Source organism: Colossoma macropomum, unplaced genomic scaffold (genome assembly GCF_904425465.1).
Source record: "Colossoma macropomum unplaced genomic scaffold, Colossoma_macropomum, whole genome shotgun sequence".
Lineage (NCBI taxonomy): Eukaryota > Metazoa > Chordata > Actinopteri > Characiformes > Serrasalmidae > Colossoma > Colossoma macropomum.
In genome coordinates, this window is record NW_023494790.1 from 34643177 (window position 1) to 34661911 (window position 18735).

General features: G+C 40.8%; 1 protein-coding gene and 5 non-coding genes across 6 annotated transcripts in view; all 6 read right to left on the reverse strand.

Annotated features, from left to right (window-relative positions):
• The window catches only part of vps35l (VPS35 endosomal protein sorting factor like), a 29233-nt gene extending 17258 nt beyond the window's left edge, over positions 1–11975 (reverse strand). Inside the window, exons 1-14 of the mRNA XM_036573186.1 lie at positions 11922–11975; positions 11422–11521; positions 7496–7678; positions 6411–6527; positions 6012–6036; positions 5848–5924; positions 5603–5731; positions 3610–3694; positions 3386–3442; positions 2385–2481; positions 1274–1321; positions 1067–1160; positions 432–632; positions 148–194 (exon numbers count right to left, since the gene is read on the reverse strand). Coding sequence (XP_036429079.1) covers positions 148–194; positions 432–632; positions 1067–1160; positions 1274–1321; positions 2385–2481; positions 3386–3442; positions 3610–3694; positions 5603–5731; positions 5848–5924; positions 6012–6036; positions 6411–6527; positions 7496–7678; positions 11422–11521; positions 11922–11938 — 1277 coding nt within the window. The 5' untranslated portion in view covers positions 11939–11975. The remainder of the gene's footprint in view (positions 1–147; positions 195–431; positions 633–1066; positions 1161–1273; positions 1322–2384; positions 2482–3385; positions 3443–3609; positions 3695–5602; positions 5732–5847; positions 5925–6011; positions 6037–6410; positions 6528–7495; positions 7679–11421; positions 11522–11921) is intronic.
• A 2451-nt stretch (positions 11976–14426) lies between these two features.
• Positions 14427–14537, reverse strand: trnal-caa. The gene is made up of 2 exons: positions 14500–14537; positions 14427–14472 (listed from the first exon to the last, which is right to left on the reverse strand). It is a non-coding gene; the product is annotated as a tRNA-Leu (tRNA).
• A 960-nt stretch (positions 14538–15497) lies between these two features.
• Positions 15498–15608, reverse strand: trnal-caa. Its single transcript has 2 exons — positions 15571–15608; positions 15498–15543 (listed from the first exon to the last, which is right to left on the reverse strand). It is a non-coding gene; the product is annotated as a tRNA-Leu (tRNA).
• Positions 15609–16257: 649 nt separating this feature from the next.
• trnal-caa lies at positions 16258–16368 on the reverse strand. Its single transcript has 2 exons — positions 16331–16368; positions 16258–16303 (listed from the first exon to the last, which is right to left on the reverse strand). It is a non-coding gene; the product is annotated as a tRNA-Leu (tRNA).
• A 955-nt stretch (positions 16369–17323) lies between these two features.
• Positions 17324–17434, reverse strand: trnal-caa. Its single transcript has 2 exons — positions 17397–17434; positions 17324–17369 (listed from the first exon to the last, which is right to left on the reverse strand). It is a non-coding gene; the product is annotated as a tRNA-Leu (tRNA).
• A 648-nt stretch (positions 17435–18082) lies between these two features.
• On the reverse strand, positions 18083–18193 carry trnal-caa. The gene is made up of 2 exons: positions 18156–18193; positions 18083–18128 (listed from the first exon to the last, which is right to left on the reverse strand). It is a non-coding gene; the product is annotated as a tRNA-Leu (tRNA).
• Positions 18194–18735: the final 542 nt, after the last annotated feature.

Below are 18735 nucleotides of genomic sequence, written 5' to 3' on the forward strand. Positions count from 1 at the left end.
CGTCTAAACTTTTAGCTGCCTCAGGTTCTGCATGATTCATGGTGATGACAATAAAGCAAGCGAGTTAACAGATTTAGTTTGTTCTCATCCATGCAGTGTTTTGTAAGGAGTTCAGGGTTTAGTCCAGCCCAGGACAGAAAATCTTACTTGTTGCCCAGTTTCTTGCACCTCTCCATCATTTCTGTTAGCAGCACCTGGTAAAGAGGATGAGAGAGACAAAGTACGGATCAATGTCACGTACAAAGTTTCACATTTATAAAGCCATAGTTTGGTAAAAATGCAGGCTGCTGCTTCGGTTGTTAGCTATGTGACATACTTTTGCCCATGTTTAACAGTACGTCTGCTAATTTGTAGTCTATAAGCTTCTATTACTGTTAGCAACATCAGCCTCCTGTAGCTCCGAAGTTGAAGCTAAAGAAGAGTGTATTTACATCAGGTGCTCTGTAGGCCACACACTGCAGAATCCAGTGGATGGCGGGGGAGTAGAGCGTGAGGTAGACGGGGATTTCCACTCTCTGGATCACCAGCTGGTTCTGCACTGTGTCTCCATGAATTTGGCGAAAGGAGGCCAGCAGGTCAAAGAAGTTCTTGTTCAGGCTGTCCTTAAGGTGAGGGGCCACCTCCATGCCCACCTGTGCAGGAGAAAGACAGAGGAGGAGAAAAAGGAGAGAAAATGAGGAGCAGAAGGATAAAGGAGGCAAGAGACCATGGCTGGAATTTGCATTTGTGCATTTTTCATTGCACTCTCCTTCAACTTCAACTGTAATTGATGTATTAGTAAGTATTTATTATCTCTCAATCAAATCTACTGTGTTTTAAATTTGCTGGAGACTACTGTTAGAAACAGAAAGGGAGTCCAGTAGTAAAAGCAATAATATAACTCAGGCAGCTGATATTTTAAAAATAAATCATAAAAAAATATTTTCACCATAACAGCACCATTCTACCAGCGTAAATATTATAATGAGACGTTTTATTCATTAGTGAGATAATTTCAGCTCTGACCAGTAGGAGGCGCAGTGCACCTTCCGCTCCCCATGAAACTCCGGCGATAATGGAGACTTACCCTGCACAGGTAGGCTCGGGCATACACTGCCACCAAGGGGTCTCCGATTCCCCGGATCATGGCTGTAAGCCTCGGCAGAGTCTCCTGTATCCCCCTGAAATGGAGAGAGAGAGAGAGAGAGAGAGAGAGAGAGAGAACGAGAGAGATATGAAAAAGCTTGTGAGACATAAAGCTCACAGCACTGAAACCCAAAAAGGTAGCACTTACGTCTTGTTCAGGAACCGATTGCACTTCAGTATGGCAGCCTCCACGTATCTAGATCACCGGTTAAGGACATACAGCCAGTTTGACATTCTACTGGGAGCCCCGTATCAATAAACTGTCTTGCTTTTTTTTTTTAAATAAAGAAGTTTGATGCAGCAGGTAAACACTGCTAGTTTCAAAGCATACTGTCCACTTCCCAGTCCACTTAAAATAAGTGAATTCAGCTACTTAAGGTGCACACTTTGAAGATCTATTCAACTGCGCACAAATAGCTGTACAATCCCCATAAAAAAGCATTGACCAATAAGGTGGGACGCTCTGAAACTTCTGCACATGAGCCTAAGGTCATAATGCCCAATGCCACAGTGGATCTGTGTTCTCTGGAGTGATGGAGCTCTATCCAGTACCTTTGGGGTGAGATGGAGGGATCCATCCAACATCAGTACCTGACCTCACTAACGCTCAATCAAATCCTCACAACAATGTTCTAAAATCTAGTGTAAAGCCTTCCCAGAAGAGTAGAGGCTGTTACTGCAGCAAAGCAGGACAAACTAATACCCTTCATTTCAGAAGAAACATAAGGTGAGCAGGTATCTACAAACTTTTGGACACAGTGTAGAAACAAAGAGCTCGTTTTGAGGTCATCATGGTTGTGATGTCACAGCCATAAACACATTTGCACGTTTGCTTGGTCAGCCTACAAACGTTCAGCTGTGCCTACTCAGTCTGTAGCAGAGTTACTGGAGAAGGAAAACGATTAAACGTTGTGCTGTTTCTGGCTGTCAGGAAGCAAAAGAATCACTGCAGCATTCCAAAGGATCCACATATGTGAGGATTAGTTTTCCCTCTAATGCCTGAGGATTTCAGTCACATTTCAGCACGGACTGCTTTTTCAACAAGACAAGACGTCCATCAGCCAATCAGAACAGAGGTCATTCACAGGCATCAGTCTTAAAGGGGCAATAACACCACAGCCAGTTTACTCTGAGGAAGGTTAGAAAGTGGTCATGAAAAAGGAATTACTGGTTTTGGTACATAGACTTAACAAAATGTGACTTGTACAATGCAGAATGGGGTCAAAACGAAGGTTTAATCAGGTTTGCGGTGTGGATACAGCCGAGGAATGAGCTCCCTGATGGACGCGATCTTGAAGAACCAGTTGAGGCACGTCTCTTTGGCCGTGTCGTTCACATCCTCCACAGAGAAGGAGTCTAAAAGGAGAAAAGCAGACAGGCACAAATAAGGCCACAGGCAAAATCTGTGCTGCCTGGTTCCGCGATTAAAAATATCCACAGACCATGAAAACTCACAGGACGAAGAGCTTCCTGAGCTGGAACTGACAACATGGCTTTGCAAACTGAATGTCGATTGGATTCGTGTACTTTGCACTGATATATTAAAAAAAAAATCTATACTCACTTTTGTGTTTTATTGTAAGGAAAGTCAAATCTGTCGAAAACCACAAAAGCTGAACAGCTCTCACCATGTTAAGGAGAGACATTCTGGCCAAAATGAAAACCATCGCTACAAGTGTTGTAAACATGTTTGTAAACACCTTCTGATGATGTATCTTGAAGGTGGACGGAACTTCTGACCCCCTGCTGTGGGAGGAGTTCTTGAGGGTGGGCTGTTAGGAATTTGTTGTTTTTATCATTTACTAGATCAGGAGCCAGGATTTCCAATGGTTGTGTGCTACGAAACACAGGACATTTGCGACCTGCAATGGACTGGCGACCTGTCCAGGGTGCTTCCTGCCAATGACCACTGTGATGGGCTCGACCCAGAAGGATAAGTGGCTTAGATAATGTGTGTGTGTGTGAATATTGTGACTTTCATTTCATCTGTGTGTGAATGTATATGTCTGTGTGTCTGCCCTGTGATGGACTGTCCAGGGTGTTTCCTGCCTTCTGCCCAATGAGTGCTGGGATAGGCTCCAGCACCCACCGTGACCCAGGAGGACAAGCGGCTTAGATAATGTGTGTGTGCGGAGGGGAGGGTTGATCATTCCATTTAAGAACTCTTAAAAACCTATAGTTTGTCTTAATATTCAACAATAAGATTTTATCTTTCTTTACTTTCAGTCTCTTTCTGCTCCTGGATGAATGTTGGCCTTACCTGGTAGGGGACGAGGATCTGAACACATCGACCAGATACGTTCGTACACCAGACGTCCTGTTGGAGCAAGAGATATTACTGCTTTGTAGTATTTTACACAAAAACAGGCTTCACTTCTCAGTTCTCTGAACTAATTTTAATTAAACACCACTACAGCAGGTTAGAGCTTCTATCACAGCTATGCAGAGTCTCTAGCATGCAGAGTATGGAAGTTGAGGCTTTACCGAAGGTGTCCAGGATGTCAGTAATGAGGACAAACTTGCTGGGGTAGAACTGAATCACGGAGGTGTCTGAAAGCAGCTTGGAGCACTGAGAACGAGAAACCACACTGGCATGTGTGCAGTACTTACAGTACACTTACAGACAATGAATACACATATTGCATAATATTGGGCAACATGGGGGAAGAAGCCCCCCAGGGTAAGATCTACTGTGATACATTATACATTATATATTCTACAGAAATGGAATAACTGATCCATTATTATATTTCATGTTAGTTCTTCAGAACACTAACGCAATTTTGAAGAATGAATAGCTCCGAAATTATGATTTGCCAAGATTCTGTCCCCGAGCAGGGGGGACATCCTGCCCCAAAAGTCGGGTAAAAGGAACGCTTGTGAGAGTTTTCTGTTTGTACTGTAACAACAAAACCGTCCGCTGTTCTAATTTATTTTTCCTAACTGTTCAAAGTTTTATGCTTCATCATCCTGTAAATACTCGTATGTGTAGTTTTGCTTTACAGTAAATGGATATTGTTCTTAATTTGGGGGGCTTCTTCTCCCATCTTCCCCTTTCATTTGTTTAGATTTTATCGCAATACTGGCCTATACAGTTTTACAAACGAGCCTTTAACCAGTCAGAATGCTTGTTTACTTTGTGCTGGGAGCAACCTGACCAATCACAGTTCCAGATGAGTTTCTGTGGATGTTCTGAACGATTAAGGTGTTTACATGATCCAACAACTAACTGAGCTCAAAATAATGCAGCTGTGGTTGGTATAGTGTAGTAGCTGACACCTCAGCCTTCTACATTGTAGACTGGGGTTCATTCCCCACCTGGGTAAGCACTCTACACTATACCAATAAGGGTCTTTGGGCAAGACTCCTAACACTACCTTCGCCTACCTGTGTAAAAAAAAAAAATGATGAAATTGTAAGTCGCTCTGGATAAAAGTGTCTATCAAATGCCGTAAAGGTAATGCAGGCTTTCATCTTTACAATAATTTTAGCATAATGAAGACCTATGCGTGCTCGTTTCAGAGCGCAGTTTGGAGTTATATATATATATATTTTTTTTTTTTTCAAAGCTAGGCGGTGTTTAACTGCTGGCTGCTTTGGGGGTGTGTCACTAAAAGATTTGCTTTAAAACTTACACTTTTAAAAAACTTTTTTTTTTGCTGCTTGTAACTGTTAGCTGATCTCTCACTGGGTGTGCGTTGGAGTGCTGAATCTCAGCTTCTCACTCTGTGTGTAACACAGTCGGTGCACACTTTAACAATCTGATTGGTCATTGTTCAGCTCATTTGCTTAGAGCTTGTCCAGAAGGAGTGAGAGAGCAGGTTGAGCAAAATGTAATGATGTGTTCAATTTCACGTAAACCCCCCCAAAAAAATCCAAATATCCAAAAATGTATTACGTTCACTTATGACGTTACCAAAAACAGCCATAACTCATTTTGATATGTTTTCCAACCTTTCTTTATCCCAGTGTCTTTAGAACTCATATGTAAATGACCGCTGTGCTCACTGGCTGCTCATAGCTGACTTCAGCCTCATATCACCGAAGAATTAGGGGTGGCCGATAATAAATAATTATCGTATCCCCCCTCTTTGAAAGCATATGATGCCCTAAATGTAACTGAAGCCCAGCAGTGAGGAGCTGAACTTTACCCTCCTCTGCTATCACTGCAGACTGGAAGGGTCGCCTACAGAGCAGCGCTAGTAGCCTCTTAATGAAGTAATGTTCCTTTTATTTGAGGGTCCCATTTCATAGAGGAAGATTTCAACCACAACACCTTGTAACTCAGTTCTAAGGGGCAAAGTGACACTCAAAAACAAGGGGTAGGGGTAAAAATAGGAAATGGGATTGGACCTTTGTGTTCACATACAACACTGACAATAAATAGTGGTCCTTTAATACACCATTCTGTGACCAATCAGCAAGTACTTTGAGCATATTGTTCACTTCTTGTACTGGTGTACACATATTTACTGACCTGAATGACAATTTTGAGAGCTTTAACTTTCTGGTCTGAAGCCCAGGCCTCTTTCAACGACTGGTTAAGCTCCTCAATTCGGTTCACATAGTCCTGCTGAGAGAGGTTCAGCAGCTCCCTCTGTGAGCCCTGATACACACACAAACAGACATGCAGGCACAGCTGAAAAATGCATTCAGAGCATACAAGGCATGAACTTAAAACACAAGACACAAAGCCTAGAGTCCATTTTGTTACAGACTCACTTCCTCCAAGTCATCCAGCTCCTCCAGACGAGTGCGCACCTTCTCCGAAACCGCTGAGCTCGGGCTGGAGGCTTTACCTTAAATGAAATGGATAAAAGGTGAAAGTTGGTTTTTAAGAAGGTATTTTTGCAGGTTAAAATGATTACCATGAAAATCTGACTTACTTTTATCAGAGCCCATGAAGAGGTTCTGTGAGAACAAGAACAAGAAAGAGTTGCGATTTCCTGAGTTCATCACTTCTCTTAAAAAAATATTTTAAGATGGGCTGGACTGATCATTGATTTTAATGGATGTATGTGAATTCTTTACAGCCAGATTATGGGCGATATTTTTCCCTCTTCACCCAAAGCTGTTTCGTAGGCTAAATGAACGCCATGATATAAACTACACAGGCAGGTAGACAGGCACAGGGTTTAATTAGTCTGCTGCAGGCTTGGTTTGAAATTTTGTTTACTGACACAGCAAACGTGTTACAGTTATGTCCTCTAACAAATGTCCTATCACAATTCGGGCACTTTAGTAGAAATAACAACAGGCGACAGATAATATTGAGAGTATCTTACTATGGAGAGCTTCTCTGTGGTGGTGAACCTGGCCAGGATCTCCCCACGCTTGGCTGACCACGGCTCAAAATCAGCGCCCACCTCCTCCTCGGTTTCCCTCCGTTTCCTGCCCAGCTCCTGGAAAAAGCAGAGAGAAAAGAAACACCATAACTCAGAGACTAAAGTATATCACATAGCTAAAAACACTAACAGCAGCATATATATATATATATATATATATATACACATATATATATATATATATATATATATATATAAAAACACAGGCATTCATGTGAAATTCTTCATTATACAGTTTGAATTGTTCACAGTAGTAGTGATAAGAACCAGATATCTGAAGTGTTCAATGCGTCACAGAAAGCTATTACATGAAATTGGTATGTATACAATTCACTGCCTGATGTCTGAGACATTGAGTGCGTTTACATGCACTCAATAAGCCGATCATAATCTGATTTCTGCAGTTATCTGATTATTCAAATGGTCATGTAAACAACACACTCTGATTTCTTAGATCGGAGCAAGGTCTAGCAATCCGATTAAGAAATACGATAAAGAGAGCTGGATTTTAGCTCAGTAATCAGATTTCTCAGTGCATGTGAACTCTTACTCTGATTTCTTTTAGATTTCTCAGTCTGCGCATGTGCGAAAACAGACGGCAGTACTGAAAAGAAACAGTCAACGTTGCTGTAAGACAGCAGTGAAACACTTTTGGAGCGACACTAAAACCAAATACACGCTTGACAAAATGAAGGACTTAAATTTTCTTACAATATGTCTTACAATAATTCTGACATGTTTTAGACCAAACACTCTTTTCTTCAAATGGTAGTGATGTGCATGGATGGTATTATGAGGTTTCCTTTCATATTTATGACTACTGTAGCACCAACGTTCTATAATAAACCTCAGAAGAGAGGTTTGGGTTTAGTGGTGGTTCCGGATAGAAAATAAAATGGCTAGATTTGTGTTGTAGACACCCAGTTCCTATCAAAACGTAAGTTGGTAAGTATCTCTACAATTTCACACCATACCATTCCCAGTGACTTTACACGATGCAGAAGGTCATCCTTTAACGGACTCACCACTGAAGAGCTGCTGTGAGAGAGGGTGGGAGTCTCGGTGGCTGAAGCTGCGGCAAAGAGAGACAAGGGGTCAGTTCCCTCCAGCATGGAGCTCAGAGGGTCCGGGGCCACAGAGCTGGAGGAAGAAGAGGAGGAAGATGTGCTGCCTTTACGCCCTCCCCGTCGCGACCTGGAATCCGTCACCTGGAGATGAGAAGGGAAGTGAGAGACAAATCGCTTCTTGGCCACTGCAAGTGTAAAAGCCCAAGTGGTGGAAAACGAAGCAGACAGCCTTACTAATGACTGTAATTAAGACTGGACTTCAGATGGACTTCAGATGGACATCTCTACAATTTAAGAGGACAGATTCACTGTCTTTATACAGCTGAATGCTTTTAACCCCAACCCAGAACACCAAACTGCTTATTCATGTTTCACCTGTCAGTGGTACACATCAGCTCTGAAGAACAATCGGTCCACTTCAGAACACAAGGCAAGTACAGCACAGTAACTCCTTTGCTAAACGTGGTCCCTATATTTGCCACAGATATAGGAAAAGTCTACAACCCAAAATATTAGTTTCTACCTAATCCAATGCACATTAATTAATATGATCACAGTAATGCAGTGATGGATGTTTTGAATAAATAATCTTTATTTTCTGATAATGTTAACAAGTAGTGTTAAGAAAGAATATTAATCTTCACACTGTAAAACAGGCCTTAGCTTCAAAGCCTGTTTGTAAAAGGGGCCTCCTGAAGCTTGTTAGGATCTGCTGTGTGAGCAAGAAGAACTGCCCTTGAGATAAGAACCAGCCCTGGAACAGGTGAACTTACAATGCAACCAGTCAAAAGCTGATGTCCTTGGGTACTGCAACGTTCTGGTATAACTAAGATAAGATATTTTTAAAAAACATATTTCATGTATGATTGGAAATAAGGGTTCCCAAGTGCAGATGTGACGGTTCCCATGTAAGGTTTGGAGATAATGGGAATGAAGACGGTATAGATGTCCATAGGAAAGGAGGGGCGATTTCTTCATCGCCCCAAACAGGATATAAAAGTGGGTGTTTTTGACATGTTCTTTGCATTGTGGTTGTCCGGGTACCATCTTGCCATCCAAGCTCAATAAAGCAGAAGGCCTTTTCCTTCCTTCCACAAGAACTCAGCGGCTGAAGTCTTTTATTTTACTTTGTTTTTCACACTTTGACATTTTTCTTATTTTGTTAGAGGAAGTTATATTGCAGTTAGCTCTTAAGGTGACTGTATTAGAACGCGCTAGGAGGATCCATCTCTGTCCACGGGCCTTGAGCACAGAGGAGAGGCTTTTGGGCCCGACAGCAGCCATTATGTGCAGCTAGGGGTGGGCAATATGGCAACATTTCACAATACTTCAAGACATTATCATGATACACGATATGCATTATAAAATGTAATTCTTCTGAAGTTTAATAAGCTGGAACAGAACCAGAGAGAGCCAGCCGAGCCACGTTTAAAAAAAAATACTACAAAAAATGAACACAAATATTTTTATTCAACATTTCACACACTGCACTACACTAAATCCAGTTTAAATAAGACTAAGTTTGCTTTCTGTAATGAAACATGCAGACGGTCAGTGTTCCTTAAGTGATGAATTATGCTCAGAAGAGTGTTGTGAGATACTGTGAGGTCATTCATCAAGATAACGAACAGTATTGTCATACTGTCCAGCACTACAAGCACTGTATTTTACAGTATATACAGTATTTTATCTATTACACAGATCTAATACAGACATAACATACAGAGTAGATAGACAGACAGACAGACAGACAGAAACTATTTGAAACTGTTTTACCACAACATGCAACATGATCATTAGTCATATTTTTGAATCTTAAATATGTGAACAGACAGAAAAACAGACAGATATATAGATAGATAGATAGATAGATAGACAGATAGACAGATAGATAGATAGACAGATAGATAGATAGATAGACAGACAACTAGACAGACAAAAAACAGCTCTGTAGACAGATAGACAGACAGATAGACAGAAAGATGGACAGATAGATAGATAGATAGATAGATAGATAGACAGACAGATAGATAGATAGATAGATAGACAGACAGACAGACAACTAGACAGACAGAAAACAGATCTGTAGATAGGTAGATAGACAGATAGATAGATAGACAGATAGACAGATAGATAGACAGACAGACAGACAGACAGACAGACAGACAACTAGACAGACAGAAAACAGATCTGTAGATAGACAGATAGATAGATAGACAGACAGACATACAGACAGACAGATCTGGTCAGAGAGGTAGATATCTTAGTATGTCTTTTAACTGCCGCTGTACACTTGATATATTGAAACGCAGAAGAAATGAAAGCTGTAATTAATAATTATAATGACAGTTATTGCACGATGCATAAGTAACTGGTTAAGATGTAAACAAAGTGATTCGGAGTGGAGCATTTTAGTCAGAACTGTTCACAGTGGTGGTGATAGGAACCAGACGTCTGAAGAGTTAAATGCCTCTTAAAACTCCCTCACAGAAAGTTTCTACAGGAAATGACTGTGAATACACGGCCTGATGCCTGAGACACGATAGCTGTGAGACAACATAATCCATGAATCCATGAAGAAATTTTTTACATTTTTTAAATCTATTCATGGCGGAGAGGCAAAACAGTCCCCAAAGAACACTTATTTTTCCTGCTTTTTCACTATTCTACCATCATCAACCTAACATATAGAACTCAGAAGACACGTGTAGGTTCACTGGTGGTTTTGGATTGTAAATAAAATATGGCTATATTTGTGTTGTAGTCATGGTGACCCCTGGTTCCATTCACCACCACTGTAAAGAAATCTGGGTCTCTACAATCAACCATTTCACACCAAACAACTCTGAATGACTTTGTTTACATCTCAACCACTGATTTTTGCAGAACTTGTGCAAAATCTTTGGAAATATACATCCTCTGAATGTAACGGCTTTTTTGCACTGCAGCTTTGCAGTTGCATTTCCATCACCCTTCCAGGTGTACTGAGCCAGCATGGACTAAAAGTCTGCGAGTGTGAACAGCCATACGGACAACTGATATACGGGTCATAAAGGGTCAAGCACATATTTCAAAATATATGTACATGTATGTAAGTATCAAACATTGGACACATGCACAATATATGTATATCATACTTACAATGGATATCTGATACATATATTTAATACATGAATCACATATATATACAGGTCTGCTATAAACACCAAAAGATTTTTTAAAAGCAAAAACAGCAAAAAGAAATACACCAAAAGCATAAACTCAACAAAAATCCTTGTATCATATATATATATATATATATATCAATATGTTCATGAATGGCTGAAATATTTGTCTCATATTTGAAAATGTCCAGTTTCAAATAAACTGGCATATACGTCACATTTATGACCATATGAGACTATACAGGGAGATTCACTCGAAAGAGGCCCCGAATATTCTGCAGTAACTCTCGCTGGGACGAAGCAATCTGAACAAAACAACGTGAAAGGTGCTCCTCAGTATATGGAGCTTCTAACAAGCCAGGATGCCCCTGCGTCGGAGCGATGAGTTAGGCGCAGGACAGCCGTCGCAATATTTCACCTCCGTTTGCAACTTCCGGTGCGTACCCCCGTACCCCTTCATGTGTCTGCCAGAAATCAGAGATTATCCAGCATGGCATGTGACGCAATTGATTACACATACGTCAAGGTATGTGACATATTTTTTTGGTTCATATTGTTTCATCCTAACGGGAGTTACAACAGAATATTCAGGGCCTCTTTCGAGTGAATCTCCCTGTATAAGCTGGCTATAAGAGAAGTCCTTATAAGTGTTATATATATGTATTGTGTGTGTGTGTGTGTGTGTGTGTGTGTGTGTGTGTGTGTGTACTGTGTGCTTACTGTAATAGGTTTTAGAGGGTGGTAGTCACCCAGGTCTACAGGCACAGCATCCAGCCTGCACCTCTGCAGCTCTGCGCCGTATTTACGCAGACGGGCATGCCTGAAAAACACGCAGTAAAGGACAGTACTGTAATATCTCGTCTTCACGATTAAAATACATGACAAGCACAGATTCATCGGCCTACATAGGGACTTCGATACGACAACAACAGGGAAGAGAAAAGCCCAGCAGCTGGCTTCTTATTCTCCAGCTTCTTGTTCGAATTGTTCCGTTCCACCTTAAATAGTGCAGCAGTTACATTCTGGCGCCTGAGGCCTGAGGCACCAGCATGTAACTGCTGCACTAATTAAGGTGGAACGGAATAATTTGAACAAGAAGCTGGAGAATAAGCGGATTGCTTATTCTCCAGAAAGCAACAGGCAAAACTCCAGAATTGAATTCGTCGTAACTACATTATACATGAATGTCAACAAAAGGCTGAAAAGAAGAAATTTCTCACCACTGAACAGAAGCCATCTTCACATCAGTGTCATGTGAGCAGTGCGGAAGTATGAAAGAAGACCAGACGGCCTATCATAATAAAAGCCCTATTCGACTGTACTGTTTTAAAGATTTCTTTCATCTGTTCACTAAAAACTGTGAGTTGTTGGCTTTGGCCGGGCTCTTGAGCTCAGTTTTCAGTTCTAAATGCATATATTCATCCACGTCAAGTGATCACTGCAATTTTGAGATGTCAAATTAACTCTTTTTTGGAAAGTCCAGAAAAACATGGTCAAATGTGGTGAGGAGAATAGCCACTCAGTAATGCTTTTGGCGTTTGTCAAACGCGAGAGGGAGTCCAAAAAGAATGGGTTAATGTGCCGCATTTAAGCAATAAGTTTATCTTTACGCTTAAACATTTTGATATAGCAGAACGCATTAATTTCTTGAACACACTAGCACAAAACATTGTAACGTCACTGTTATAAGTTTGAGCATTCACGATTCATGAGTTTATAATGGAGCCACATATGTTTGTCAGGGAAAGCAAACCACTTCACTCAGCCAATGAGCTGATCAGCTCAACAATCAGCACCAAGTAGTAGTAATGCCAACCAATCAACACTCAGTAGCAGTAATGCTAAGCAATCAGCACCCAAAAGCAGTAATATAACCAATTAGCACTCAGTAGCAGTAATGCCAAGCAATCAGCACTCAGTAGCAATAATGCCAACCAATCAGCACTCAATAACAGTAATGCTAACCAATCAGCACTCAGAAGTAATGCCAGCCAATTAGCACTCGGTGGCAGTAATGCTAAAGAATCAGCAGAGTGTAGCAGCAACGGTAATCAATCAGCACCCACAAGGAGTAATGCCAGTCTATTAGTACTCAGTAGCAGTAATAACCAGTCAGCACTCAGAAGCAATACTGCTAAACAATCAGCACTCCTTCGCTGTAATTCTAACCAATTAGCAGTAGCACTTATGTTAAAAAAAATTTGCACTCAATTGCAGGAATGCTACACACATGCAATACAAAACCTGTCCGCTGTACAAAAATAGTATCCAGGTATGTTTGCTTCGGTTTTTAGAGAAAAACATCCTTAGACTTTCTAAAACTAAAGGAAGGTCCTGGACAAATTGTTTGAAACTTTTAAACTTGTCATTATTAGCCATTTCACACCATTCACCTCAAACCATTCAGAAATCGCTCATGGGCACAATCTGTCATGTTGCAGTCAAAGTAGGATGAACTACTACCTGATCAGAAAACACTTGCCAGAAGTGGGATTTGAACCCACGCCTCCATCTGGAGACCAAAATCCTCACTTCTTGGAAAGGTATTGAACATTGAGGCTACCGCTTTAGAACGCTCAGCCGTTCTGACACAACATAGATTGTTAGCTTTAGACTTTGACATTGGTTAATTCCTCCTTTGCTTTGTCAACGACGACCATGGAATTGTTGCTCATGGAAATTCGTCTAATAATCTACTGATTCTGATTTCTAAAACCAATTTAATGATCTGGAACAACCTAAATGGATGTGTTCATCTTTTTCACATAGCATTTTGGTTTAAACCAAGAATCAATTCACTAATTCCTATTACTTTTCCACAACATCTGTCATGAACAGGAGCTGAACCTACTCATCAATGTGAAAAATAGAGAGTTCAAACTTCATATCCAGCATTGTTTCCAATATTCAAAGCAAGCATTCAAATCATTTAGTTGATTTCACATGGACTATTGTCTCATCTGCAAAGACTAGCGAATAGTAGGATTTGAAACCACACCTCCGTCTGGAGACCAGAAACCTCACTTCTTGGGAAGGTATTGAACGTTGAGTCTGGCACCTTAGCCCGCTCGGCCATTCTGACACAAGACGTAGCCCTAGCTTTGGACCTTATTCCTCCTTTGCTTTGTCAAGAACGACCATGGAATTTTTACTTGACTGAACTAGCAATTACATCATACTCCTACATCTTGAAAACATTTGTTAGAAGCGGGATTTGAACCCACACCTCCCTGTGGAGACCAGCAACTTTGCCATTTAGAGACCATAGACAACCTTGCATCTGGTCCTTTAGCCTGTCCGGGCAGTCCAGCAAAATGACCGTGTTTCACTTTAGACTTTAACATTTGTCAATTTCTCCATTGTTCTTGAAGAAAGAAACATGGAATTGTTGCTTGACCAAACTAGGATCGCATCCCACACCTCCTACTAGCAACCAGAATCGGCAACCTTTAACAATGCATCAGTACTGATTTTGCGTTCAGAAACAATTTTACTGTTTTATTTGAAATCAAATGAATGTTTTCATTTTTTTTCTCAAAACATTTTGGCTTAAGAAAAGAAAAAAGAATATGTATACTTATTACTTCTCCACAAGATTTTTCATAAACTGAAACTATGTATGAAAGTGCAGATTTTATGCCTTCCATTGCTTGACACATTCAAAGTGCGCTTTTACATTCATCACGCTCGATTTCGCGCAAACTACTGCCTGATCCGAAAACACTTGTCAGAAGTGGGATTTAAACCCACGCCTCCATCTGGAGACCAGAAACCTCACTTCTTGGGAAGGTATTGAACCTTGAGTCTGGTGCCTTAGACCGCTCGGCCATTCTGACACGAGACGGGACTTTAGCTTTGGACCTGAACATTTGGTTAATTCCTCCTTCGCTTTGTCAGCAAAAACCATGGAATTTTTACTTGACTGAACTAGGAATTCCATCTTACAGCTACATCTTGAACCTGCCAAATTTGGCTAATAATCTACTGAATCTAATTTCCAAAACCACTTTATTGATCTGTAACAACCCATATGGATGTGTTCATCTTTTTCACACAATATTTGGGTTTAAACCAGGAATAAATTCTCTAAATCCTATTACTTTTCCACAACATGTGTCATGACCAGGAGCTCAACCTAATCATTAATGTGAAGATTACAGGGTTCAGGTTTCACGTCCCACATTGTTTCCCATATTCAAAGCATACACTCAAACGTTTCGCGAAGACGTTCAGTCGATGTCACATGGACTATTGCCTCATCTGCAAAGACTAGAGAAGAGTAAGATTTGAACCCACACCTCCCTGTGGAGACCAGCAACTTTGCCATTTAGAGACCATAGACAACCTTGCATCTGGTCCTTTAGCCTGTCCGGGCAGTCCAGCAAAATGACCGTGTTTCACTTTAGACTTTAACATTTGTCAATTTCTCCATTGTTCTTGAAGAAAGAAACATGGAATTGTTGCTTGACCAAACTAGGATCGCATCCCACACCTCCTACTAGCAACCAGAATCGGCAACCTTTAACAATGCATCAGTACTGATTTTGCGTTCAGAAACAATTTTACTGTTTTATTTGAAATCAAATGAATGTTTTCATTTTTTTTCTCAAAACATTTTGGCTTAAGAAAAGAAAAAAAATATGTATACTTATTACTTCTCCACAAGATTTGTCATAAACTGAAACTATGTATGAAAGTGCAGATTTTATGCCTTCCATTGCTTGACACATTCAAAGTGCGCTTTTACATTCATCACGCTCGATTTCGCGCAAACTACTGCCTGATCCGAAAACACTTGTCAGAAGTGGGATTTGAACCCACGCCTCCATCTGGAGACCAGAAACCTCACTTCTTGGGAAGGTATTGAACCTTGAGTCTGGCGCCTTAGACCGCTCGGCCATTCTGACACAAGACAGCTCCTTAGCTTTGGACCTTGACATTTGGTTAATTCCTCCTTTGCTTTGTCAACGACGACCATGGAATTTTTACTTGACTGAACTAGCAATTCCATCATACTCCTACATCTTGAAAACATTTGTTAGAAGCGGGATTTGAACCCACACCTCCCTGTGGAGACCAGCAACTTTGCCATTTAGAGACCATAGACAACCTTGCATCTGGTCCTTTAGCCTGTCCGGGCAGTCCAGCAAAATGACCGTGTTTCACTTTAGACTTTAACATTTGTCAATTTCTCCATTGCTCTTAACGAAAGAAACATGGAATTGTTGCTTGACCAAACTAGGATCGCATCCCACACCTCCTACTAGCAACCAGAATCGGCAACCTTTAACAATGCATCAGTACTGATTTTGCGTTCAGAAACAATTTTACTGTTTTATTTGAAATCAAATGAATGTTTTCATTTTTTTTCTCAAAACATTTTGGCTTAAGAAAAAAAATATGTATACTTATTACTTCTCCACAACATTTGTCATAAACTGAAACTATGTATGAAAGTGCAGATTTTATGCCTTCCATTGCTTGACACATTCAAAGTGCGCTTTTACATTCATCACGCTCGATTTCGCGCAAACTACTGCCTGATCCGAAAACACTTGTCAGAAGTGGGATTTGAACCCACGCCTCCATCTGGAGACCAGAAACCTCACTTCTTGGGAAGGTATTGAACCTTGAGTCTGGCGCCTTAGACCGCTCGGCCATTCTGACACGAGACGGGACCTTAGCTTTGGACCTTAACATTTGGTTAATTCCTCCTTTGCTTTGTCAACAACAACCATGGAATTTTTACTTGACTGAACTAGGAATTCCATCGTACAGCTACATCTTGAACCTGCCAAATTTGGCTAATAATCTACTGAATCTAATTTCCAAAACCACTTTATTGATCTGTAACAACCCATATGGATGTGTTCATCTTTTTCACACAATATTTGGGTTTAAACCAGGAATAAATTCTCTAAATCCTATTACTTTTCCACAACATGTGTCATGACCAGGAGCTCAACCTAATCATTAATGTGAAGATTACAGGGTTCAGGTTTCACGTCCCACATTGTTTCCCATATTCAAAGCATACACTCAAACGTTTCGCGAAGACGTTCAGTCGATGTCACATGGACTATTGCCTCATCTGCAAAGACTAGAGAAGAGTAAGATTTGAACCCACACCTCCCTGTGGAGACCAGCAACTTTGCCATTTAGAGACCATAGACAACCTTGCATCTGGTCCTTTAGCCTGTCCGGGCAGTCCAGCAAAATGACCGTGTTTCACTTTAGACTTTAACATTTGTCAATTTCTCCATTGCTCTTAACGAAAGAAACATGGAATTGTTGCTTGACCAAACTAGGATCGCATCCCACACCTCCTACTAGCAACCAGAATCGGCAACCTTTAACAATGCATCAGTACTGATTTTGCGTTCAGAAACAATTTTACTGTTTTATTTGAAATCAAATGAATGTTTTCATTTTTTTTCTCAAAACATTTTGGCTTAAGAAAAAAAATATGTATACTTATTACTTCTCCACAACATTTGTCATAAACTGAAACTATGTATGAAAGTGCAGATTTTATGCCTTCCATTGCTTGACACATTCAAAGTGCGCTTTTACATTCATCACGCTCGATTTCGCGCAAACTACTGCCTGATCCGAAAACACTTGTCAGAAGTGGGATTTGAACCCACGCCTCCATCTGGAGACCAGAAACCTCACTTCTTGGGAAGGTATTGAACCTTGAGTCTGGCGCCTTAGACCGCTCGGCCATTCTGACACAAGACAGCTCCTTAGCTTTGGACCTTGACATTTGGTTAATTCCTCCTTTGCTTTGTCAACGACGACCATGGAATTTTTACTTGACTGAACTAGCAATTCCATCATACTCCTACATCTTGAAAACATTTGTTAGAAGCGGGATTTGAACCCACACCTCCCTGTGGAGACCAGCAACTTTGCCATTTAGGGAGCATAGACAACCTTGCATCTGGTCCTTTAGCCTGTCCGGGCATTCCAGCAAAATGACCGTGTTTCACTTTAGACTTTAACATTTGTCAATTTCTCCATTGCTCTTAACGAAAGAAACATGGAATTGTTGCTTGACCAAACTAGGATCGCATCCCACACCTCCTACTAGCAACCAGAATCGGCAACCTTTAACAATGCATCAGTACTGATTTTGCGTTCAGAAACAATTTTACTGTTTTATTTGAAATCAAATGAATGTTTTCATTTTCTTCTCAAAACATTTTGGCTTAAGAAAAAAAATATGTATACTTATTACTTCTCCACAACATTTGTCATAAACTGAAACTATGTATGAAAGTGCAGATTTTATGCCTTCCATTGCTTGACACATTCAAAGTGCGCTTTTACATTCATCACGCTCGATTTCGCGCAAACTACTGCCTGATCCGAAAACACTTGTCAGAAGTGGGATTTGAACCCACGCCTCCATCTGGAGACCAGAAACCTCACTTCTTGGGAAGGTATTGAACCTTGAGTCTGGCGCCTTAGACCGCTCGGCCATTCTGACACAAGACGGGACCTTAGCTTTGGACCTTGACATTTGGTTAATTCCTCCTTTGCTTTGTCAACAACAACCATGGAATTTTTACTTGACTGAACTAGGAATTCCATCGTACAGCTACATCTTGAACCTGCCAAATTTGGCTAATAATCTACTGAATCTAATTTCCAAAACCACTTTATTGATCTGTAACAACCCATATGGATGTGTTCATCTTTTTCACACAATATTTGGGTTTAAACCAGGAATAAATTCTCTAAATCCTATTACTTTTCCACAACATGTGTCATGACCAGGAGCTCAACCTAATCATTAATGTGAAGATTACAGGGTTCAGGTTTCACGTCCCACATTGTTTCCCATATTCAAAGCATACACTCAAACGTTTCGCGAAGACGTTCAGTCGATGTCACATGGACTATTGCCTCATCTGCAAAGACTAGAGAAGAGTAAGATTTGAACCCACACCTCCCTGTGGAGACCAGCAACTTTGCCATTTAGAGACCATAGACAACCTTGCATCTGGTCCTTTAGCCTGTCCGGGCAGT